The sequence below is a fragment of the Ceratotherium simum genome, chromosome X, assembly GCF_057802395.1.
Source record: "Ceratotherium simum simum isolate JZ-2026a chromosome X, ASM5780239v1, whole genome shotgun sequence".
Taxonomy (NCBI): domain Eukaryota; kingdom Metazoa; phylum Chordata; class Mammalia; order Perissodactyla; family Rhinocerotidae; genus Ceratotherium; species Ceratotherium simum.
In genome coordinates this window covers 107,984,656-107,994,276 of record NC_141940.1, presented here as the reverse complement: position 1 = coordinate 107,994,276, position 9,621 = coordinate 107,984,656, and the positions used below count along the sequence as shown (strand labels likewise).

At 49.5% G+C, this 9,621-nt stretch overlaps 1 protein-coding gene and 1 pseudogene across 1 annotated transcript; both read left to right on the top strand.

The window, feature by feature from the left end:
- Nucleotides 1–2,027: 2,027 nt before the first annotated feature.
- LOC106802596 (melanoma-associated antigen B1-like) lies at nt 2,028–3,589 on the top strand. Its single transcript, XM_014791084.2, has one exon. It carries the CDS (start codon nt 2,070–2,072, stop codon nt 3,096–3,098), a length of 1,029 nt encoding a protein of 342 aa, XP_014646570.2. The 5' UTR covers nt 2,028–2,069; the 3' UTR covers nt 3,099–3,589.
- Nucleotides 3,590–7,604: 4,015 nt separating this feature from the next.
- LOC101394574 (melanoma-associated antigen B1-like) lies at nt 7,605–8,627 on the top strand (annotated as a pseudogene).
- Nucleotides 8,628–9,621: the final 994 nt, after the last annotated feature.

Genomic DNA, 9,621 nt, shown 5'->3' with positions numbered 1-9,621 from the left:
GAGAGGATTAAAGGGAACACCCATCACGGAAAGGGGGCCTCAAAGATCCCCTCCCCTACTGTCAGGTTTGGGAGGCCCCAGCATGGCTGCTAGGCTCAGGCCCCCAAATACTTCCTACTATGATTCTGAGGGAAATGAAAGCCTTGGTCTGAGGCCAGCTGACTCAGCTCAGCAGACAGAGAAGTCCCAAGGCCTGCTAAGAATCAGAGACAGGCACGTGTGCGAGTCCCACAGGACACCCCCTGCGGAATGTAGCCCCTCCCCTCCCCAGAGCCCGCCTCTGCTGTCCTCCTGGGAGGCCCAGACAGGCGTGACCGGAAGTGGTCCGTCCTCACTTCCTCGCGACTACGCTGTAGCGGGTGAAGCCTTGTCTGAGAGCTGTCTGCTCAGGTGAGCAGAGGGAGGGGTGTTATGTCCTGTCAGGTGTCAAGGTGTGAGGTGTCCTGAGTTAGAACTGCGGGGACATGCCCCGACAACACCAATCCCCTTTCCCCCGAAAAGAAACGGCCACACGGACCCCGCCGCAGCCCGCCCCTGCTTTCGCCTGGGAGGCCCCAACGTGGCCGTTAGGCCTGATGTCTGTTAGCTTCCCCGCCGCGGGTCTCATGAAAGGAAAGCCTTGGCCGGAGGCTGGTGGACTCTGGCTCGGCTCAGCTCAGCCGAGGGAGAAATCCTAGGCCCTATAGAGTGAGAGAACTCGCGTGAAGATTGAGGGGACTCCGTATCCCAGAACGAGGGCCACGCAGAGCTCTGCTCCTGACGTCGGCCTAGGAAGGTCCGGGCAGGGCTAAAGACTGAGATGCTTCCTCGCATTGTCCTCGAGAGAGTCAGGGAGGTAAGGGCCTTCATCTAAGGGGTTGGCAGCAGGTCAGCAGAGGGAAGATTTCCAGGTCGTGCCAGGAGTCAAGGTGAGGACCCTCAGGCCTGTGAGACCACCTTCCCAGTAACAGGGGCACCTCAGAATACTTCCCTTCTTATCATCCCTGGGAGGCATCAGTTCTCCTGGCAGACCTCACAGAAGGGAGGGCTCTTGTATGAGAGAGGAGGTACAGGCCAGCAGAAGGAGCATTCTTAGGCACTCCCAGGAGTCAAACCAAGAGCTTGAGTGAAGGATCAGTGGGGCCATCAACCATAGAGCCTCTACCTGTCTGCTGCAACTCTCTGGCTTCATTAAGCTCTGGCGAATGTGGCTACGTGGTCACTCTCACTTCCTCCTAATGAGTCTCAAGTAGGTTCTGGCATTAGTATGCCATTATTAGTGTGATAGCCCTCAGGTCGAGAGAGAGGAGCTCCAGGCTCTATATGCAGTCAAAGGTGGAACCTGAGTGAGGACTAAGGGAACCACCTACCCTGAAGAGACGGGATAAGAGAGAATATGGTCCGTCCCCTCCTGTCAATCCTTAAAATCCCAAGAAAGGACTGTCAGGCTGAGACTTCCCATAATTTCCTATATCAGGTCTAAGGGAGGTTAGAGCTTTGTTCTGAAGGTGCAGCCACCAGTCAGCAGAAGGGAGGGTCTCAGGACCTACATAGAGCCAAAGTGAGGATTCTGCATCTTTCTGTAGACCCAACTAACCCAGGACAGAGAAGCCTTCACATAACTGTTTAGCACTGGGTGTCTCCTGACTTAAGTGGTGGTCTGAAGTGCTCCCTCTTTCTTCCTGTGGGTACCATGGAAGTTTGTAGTGTCAACTTCAGATCAGCAGAAGGGAGTGGGGGCGGAGTCTTGCCAACAATTGTTCTCATGACTCTGAATGTGAAGTGAGAGGCCCTCCCTCCCCTGAACGATGTGGGTCCCCCGCCAGCCCCTGCTTTCACCGCAGTAACACCCAGGCAAGGCTGTTTGGCTGTGGCCCAAAGCTCACTCTAACTTCCTCCACAATGTTCTCAGGGGACAGGCTGACCAGGAAAACTGTGCCCTCAAGGACCCTGCAGAGGCAGCTTTGGTTAAAGCCAAGGCGGTGTCTCCCTGCTGAAGGTGCTCACACCATCTCATCCTCCTTCCTCAGGTGCCCTCATTGCCTGCCTCCTGCCCACACTCCTGCCTGCTGCCCTTGACTGCAGTCATCATGCCTCGCGGGCAGAAGAGTAAGCTCCGTGCCCATGGGAAACGCCACCAGGCCCGTAGTGAGACTCAGAGTCTCCAGGGTGCTCAAGCCACTGCAGCAGCAGCGGAAGAGTCCCCCTCCTCTCCTGTGTCTGGGGGTACTCCTCCAAGCTCCCCTGCTGCTGGCAGTCCCCAGGAGCCTCAGGGAGCCCCAGCCACTAGCTCTCCTGATGCAGGTGTTTCATACCCAAGATCTGATGAAGGTGCCAAGAGCCAAGACGAGAAAAGTGCAAGCACCTCCCAGGCAGCACCCGCCACTGAGAGCACTCGCAAGGATCCTCTAACCAGGAAGGCCAGCATGTTGGTGCAGTTCCTGCTGGAGAAGTATAAAATGAAGGAGCCCATCACACAGGCAGCACTGCTGAAAGTTGTCAACAAAAAGTATAAGAAGCACTTCCCTGAGATCCTCAGGAGAGCCTCTGAGCGCTTGGAGCTGGTCTTTGGCCTTGAATTGAAAGAAGTCGACCCCAGCAATCACTACTATGCCCTTGTCAGCAAGCTGGGCTTCCTTGGCGATGGAAGTCTGAGTAGTGATAAGGGGTTGCCCAAGACTGGTCTTCTGATGACACTCCTGGGCGTGATCTTCATGAAGGGCAACCGTGCCACTGAGGAGGAGATCTGGGAATTCCTCAATATGTTGGGGGTCTATGCTGCAAGGAGGCACCCAATCTTTGGGGAGCCCAGGAAGCTCATCACCAAAGATTTGGTGCAGGAAAAGTACCTGGAGTACCGGCAGGTGCCCAACAGTGATCCTCCACGCTATGAGTTCCTGTGGGGTCCAAGAGCCCATGCTGAAACCAGCAAGATGAAAGTGCTGGAGGTTCTGGCCAAGATCAATGATACGGTCCCCAGAGCCTTCCCAAACCTGTATGAGGAGGCTTTACGAGATGAGGAAGAGAGAGCAGGAGTGAAAGCTGCAGCAAGGGCTGCCACTATTGCCAAGGCCAATGCCCCTTCTAGGGCCAAGTCTTGCAGCTCCTCCCACATCTAGTGAGGTCTGGGGCAGGGTTTTCGCTATGGGTTTGAAGAGAGCAGTCAACCTTCTAAATAGTTGAGAGTAGTAGGAGCTGGAAGGAACAAAAGGTGTATCTTCTTACCGTTTTAAAAGAGCATTCAACTTTTTAAGTAGTGAGAGGTTGAGGTGAGATTAGTTTTAACAAAATGTATACCTTCTTTTTGTTCCTTTTCCACGTGAATAACTTCTAGGTAAAAATAGATGACAGAAATATTTAGTATTTTTTCAAATGTTATTTCTTTTAATTGAAGGTTTATTTTGCTTCAGAATATAAATATATGAATGACATGGCTCTCACATTTTTTGCTGTTTAAAAGGGTTGATAGTTACAGTTTTGGAATTTGTAAAACCAACTGAAAATATTCTATATTTTGTTCATGATCTAGGCAAGATAACATGGCATTGGAACAGGATTTTCATGGAGATGTGAAAGAATCCAACAATAAAATAGTTGGGATCATTTAAAATGGAAGAAAAAAATAAAAAATTATAATATGTTCAATTATTGGTTTGCCTTATTCCTTTTAGTCTTTCTTTTTGCAATATTAAAAGATATCTAGGGGCCGGCCCGGTGGCACAAGTGGTTAAGTGTGCACGCTCCACTATGGCGGCCCGGGGTTCGCCAGTTCGGATCCGGGCATGCACCGATGCACCGCTTGGCAAGCTATGCTGTGGCGGCGTCCCATATAAAGTAGAGGAAGATGGGCATGGATGTTAGCCCAGGGCCAGTCTTCACCAGCAAAAAAAGAGGAGGATTGGCAGATGTTAGCTCAGGGCCGATCTTCCTCACACACACACACACAAAAGATATCTACCTGGAGGGGATGGCCCGGTGGCACAGTGGTTAAGTTTGTGTGCTCCATTTTGGCATCCCAGAGTTTGAGGGTTCAGATCCCAGGTGCGGACCTACACACTGCTTATCAAGCCATGCTGTGGCAGGCATCCCACATATAAAGTAGAGTAAGATGGGCATGGATGTTAGCCCAGGGCCAATTTTCCTCAGCAAAAACAGGAGGATTGGCAACAGATGTTAGCTCAGGGCTAATCTTCCTCACCAAAAAAAAAATATATACCTAGATTTGCTTAGCTTATTAAGGAATGTTTGTTTGTTGTAGAACATTGCATATTCTCTTATATCTATTGGATTAAGAAAAAACTCTGCTGGGATCTTGATATTTTTGGGATTCAAAATAATCATATAATAACTCCCAATCATTAAAGTCCCAATATTTCCCAATCAGTATGCCATGTCCTTTATAATACAGTATGTATATTCCAACATTTCTGCAAGATAGGGCTTAGCAGACCCCCTTTACAGATGAATAACTTGCAAATTTCTCAAGTTCACAAGGCTGGTAAGTGACAGAGCTGGGACTAGACTCTTGGTTTGGATTTGTCTGAAGCTCACATTTTTCCAATCCTCCTAGCATGACTCTGACTTTGTGTCTCTTAATTCACTTTTTTCCCTTCACTGCTCCAAAATGTATCTCAAGAGATAGAAAGAAGGACTCTGTACACAAAGCAGTGGATGGAATATTATAGCCAGAGCAATGAGAATACCAAAATAAATGAGAAGTATGAGTAAAGAAAAAGAGAAATAATATTCAGTGACAGTATGATCATCTACATATGCGAAGTCAGCCTCAAAAGATAGGGGTCTCAAAAATGATCATGGACAGCCTCTTCTCTGTAGAAAGTAAATCTTGTACAACAGAAGTCACATAAGAGGCTAAGTCTGGAAAGAAGGAATAGAATAGTGTGTTTTTTTCTCTAGTAGCCCACCACCTGTCCTGGGGCCCCTGCCTTGTGCTACAGCTTCCCCATCTCACATAAGTCCTGGAATCAGGACCCATTCTCTGCAAGGTTGCAGTAGGGAAACTGTTCAAGATTTGGTAGGGATGTGACATTTCCCTTGAAGGGAACCACCAACTCAATAACAGTAGGTTCTCATAGAGCCCCACCCCTCTTGTCCGCCCTTGAAAGACCAAAACAGTTGTGGCGGGATGTGACTCATCCTGACTTCTGTCCTGAAGGTCCCAGGAAGGTGATGACCTAAGCTGAGGGCTGTGGCCACAGGTAAGCAGAGAGTAGACTCCCAAAACTGGTCCGTAGTCAAGATGAAGACCCTGAGTGAGGAAATGGTGACCACTCAACACACAATTGATGGGGCTGCACTTAGCCCCTCCCTTGCTTAGGAGGCCCAGGGAATGTCTAGCAGACTCAGGTGCCCCCTGACTTCTGCTTGGAGGGTTTCAAGGAGATGAGGGCCTTGGTTTTGGGGTTGACTGTACAGTTCAATAGACAGTGGAATCCCAGGCCACAGCAGGTGTCAAGGTAAAAATTCTGTATGAGGAATGAGGCAATGAACCACCCCAGAAGAGCAGGGTCCACACAAAGTTCCACTTCGGCTGTCAGCCCTGGGAAGCCACAGGTAGAGCTTTCAGACTGAGGTTACCCCTCATTTGCTGAGGGAGGAGATGGTCTCAGAGACATGAAGTCCTTGGACTAATGGGGGAGGCCCCATTCAGGAGAGGAGCCTAACAGAAGTCAAGGTGGTGACACCCGGTGACAATAAGGGTACTCTTCTCAGAAAGAAGAGAGCCATATAGAGCCCCTGTCCCATTGTTGGACCTGGGAGACCCAGGCATGGTGACATGATGAGTCATATTCACTTCCCTCCAGGGCATCTCGTGGACGTGAGGGACCTCATCAAAGGGGGTGACCTCAAGTCAGCAGAGGGAGGATTTCCAGGTTGTGCCAAGAGTCAAGGTGAGGACCTGAAGACTGAGGGAACCACCCACCCCTTAACAGTGGGGGCAACACAGAATCCTTCCATTATTGTTAGCCTTGGGAGACAGGCAGTTGTGGCCAGATGAGGCAAATTTCACTTCTTCCTAGGGGGTCTCAGGGAATTGAGGGCCTTCATATGAGGGGATAGATTCAAGTCAAGACATGGAGGATACTGAGGAGAGCACTGACCCAGAGCAGAGGGAAGCCACCAATTTCCACCATCTTCCAGCCCTGGAAAACCCCGGACAGGGATAGTCAGATATGTCACCTCCTTACTTCCAGCCCAGGAGACTCAATGTGGTGAGGGTGTTGGCCTGAGTCTGGAGGTCTCTGGTGGGCTGAGGGAGCAGTCCAGATCCTGACCAAGTGGGAACTAAGGAGGGCTACCAACCTTAGAACAGTGGGGTCCCATAAAGAGTCTCATTCTTGCTACCTATCCAGGGAGGATATGGACAGGGGTGGCCAGATGTGGCTCATGCTTTCTTTCACCTCTGAGGTCTCAGGAAAGTAAGGCCCTTGATCTGATGTGAAGTGTTTCAGGTTAGCAGAAGGAGCATTTGCAGGCTGTACCAGGAATCAAGGTGGGGACCCTGAGAACTTCGGGAACCACCCACCCTTTAGTAGTGGGAGCAACACAGAATCCTCATTATTGTCAGCCCTGGGAGGCCCCAGGCAGAGATATCAAGAAGAGATGCCCATCAGTTCCCACTCGAGGTAACAGAGAAGTGAGGGCCTTAGTCTGAGGGAGGTGGTCCCAGGTCAGCCAGGGGAGGAAGCTTAGGCCCTCCTATGAGTCAAAGTTAGGAGCCTGAGTGAGGACCTTGAGTGGGACTGCCCAACATAGGGCCTAAACCTGCTTGTCACAGCTTTCCTTCTTGGGCTGTGGCCATAGGAGGTGATCCTCACTACCTGCTATTGGGTCACAGGGAGGTGCAGGTCTTACTAGGAGGAGATAGGCCACAGTTCAAGAAGAGGGGAGCCCCCGGCCCTGTGACGATTCAAACCAAGGAATGTGAGTGAGGACTGAAGAGGTCACCTACCCCTGGATAGAGGAAATATCAGAGGCCAATCTTGTCCTTTTTTCAGCCCTTGGAGGCCCAGCACAGGGCTGTCAAACAGAGGATCCCTCTTACTTCTTTATACCAGGTCTAAAGGAGGTGAGACCCTTGGTCTGAAGGTGGAGCAACTGATCCGCAGAAGGGAGGGTCCAGGCCTTATGCAGAGCCAAGTTTAGGACTCTGAATCATACTGAGGACCCAAAGAACCCAGGACAGGGAGGGCTTCACAGAACTGAGCAGCCGAGAGGAGAGGGCCCACGCCCTGCCAAGGGTTGACATGATGGTCCTGAATGTGACCTGAGAGGAACTCCCACTCCAGAACAAAGGGAGCCCCACTGCCAACACCTGCTGTCATCCTAGTCAGCCCCAGACAGGGCCGGCAGTCTACAGCCTAAGGCTCACTGTAACTTCCTCCACAGGGTTCTCAGGGGACTGGCTGACCAGGAGAACAGGAGCCCTGTGGGCACCTAAAGCAGTGCCCTCACGGAAAACTGCAGAGGCGGCCTTCTTTAAAACTAAGGTGGAATCTCCTTGCTGAAGGTGCACACAACCATCTCATTCTCCTTCCTCCAGGTGTCTACATCTCCCGGCCTCCTGTCCACAATCCTGCCTGCTGTTCCTGACCAGTGTCATCATGCCTCGGGGTCAGAAGAGTAAGATCTGTACCCATGAGAAATGCTGCCAGGTCCAAGGTGAGACCCAGGGTCTTGGGGGTGCTCGGGCCACTGCAGCAGCAGCAGCAGTAGAGTCCCCATCCTCCTTCTCTCCTGTTTCTGGGGGTGATACCCCGAGCTCCCCTGATGCTGTCACTCCCCAGGAGTCTCAGAGAGCCCCATCGATTACCACTGCTTCTGCAGGTGTTTCACATGCAAGTTCTGATAAAGGTGCCAAGAGTCAAGAGAAAGAAACTACAGGCATGTCCCAGGTCTCAGTCTCCACTGAGAGCACACATGAAAATCCTTTAACTGGGAAGTCAGGGTTGTTGGAGCACACAAAATGAAAGAGCCTATTATGAAGGCAGACATGTTGAAGACTGTCAAGAGAAAGTACAAGGAACAATTCCTTCAGATCCTCAAGAGAGTCTCTGAGAGAATGAAGCTGGTCTTTGGCCTTGACTTGAAGGAAGTTAACCCCAGTGCTTACTCCTAAAGCCTAGTCAGCAAATTGGACATCAGCAATGATGAGAGCCTGAGTGGTGACAGAGTTGTCCAAGACTGGTGTCTTGATGAATTTCCTGGGCGTGATCTTCATGAAGGGCAACCATGCCACTGAGGAGGAAATCTGGAAATTCCTGAAAGTGTTGGTAGTATATGATGGCTGCAGGTACTTCATATTTGGGGAGCCCTGGAAGCTCATCACCAAAAGTTTGGTGCGGGAAAGGTACCTGGAGTACCGGCAGGTGCCCAACAGTGATCCTCCATGCTATGAATTCCTGTGGGGCCCAAGAGCCCACGCTGAAACCAGCAAGATGAAAGTCCTGGAATTTTCAGTCACGGACAATGACACTCTGCACTGTTTTCTCAAAACTGTATAAAAAGGCTTTGAGAGATGAGGAAGAGACTGAGCTAGAGTTGCAGCCAGGGCTAGCACCATTGCCAAGGCCAATGCACGTTCCAGGGCATGGCTGGCAGCTTCTCCCACATCTACTAAAGCGTGAGGCAGATTTTGCACTTTGTGTTTGAAAAGAGCAGTCAACCTTCTAAGTAGTGGAAGGCAGAAGTGGGCAGAGGTAACAAAACGTGTATCTTTTTATGTTCCTGTTCCACATAAGCAACTTGTAGGTGTGTGTATGTGTGTGAGTTGTAATAGAAGGTACATTAAGCTCAGAATCTGTTTGTGAATAACATAGATCACATTGTTACTTATCAGGTTTAAGTGTTAGAGTTTTGGTATTTGTAAAAAAAACTGTTTTAAACCTTCTATATTTTATATTATCTAGAACAAGATAACATGGTATTAGCATAGGGATTTTCATGGAAATGTGCAAGTAATCCACAGCAAAATTATTTGGGAATCACAAAACAAAGAACAGTAAATGGTGTTAAATTTACAGTTTGACTTATTCCTTTTAATCTCTCTTATAAAATAAAAAAATGCATATTTACAATATTAAAAAAAAAATATATATATATATACACCTGGATTTTCACTGCTTATTTAGGAATGTGGAAGAAATGAAATCATAATATATTAGAGATCCTGCTCACTGTGTCTCTAATTCCCAAGCGTTAATGGAGCACCTGCTTTTTGGAAGTCTCTATGGTAGTACTGGGGTGGTAAGAAAAAGATCAAGCCACTGCCCGTAGAATTATAGATACACTTAGATACACTCTAAGACCTAAAAGTCAACTAAAAAGAAGGGATGAGGAAGAGGAGGAGGTTCCAGATGAGAGCAGTCAAGTGTAAATTACCTGAGGCAAGGCAGTTTGGGGCTGGGACACCACAAGTCCTTCATAGGGAGGTCATTTTAAGTAAGGCAGAACTCTGGGCTAGGTGAGGCTATAAGAAGTATGAGGAAAGGGTAGATCTCAGATTGCGTGTCTGAGAGCTGAGAGCCTGGAATGGAAAACTGCTCTTAACAGCTGCTTTGGGATTACGGGTAAACCAGACAGAAATCTTCACCTGGTGCAGGAACGGAAGGGGTCCTGTGC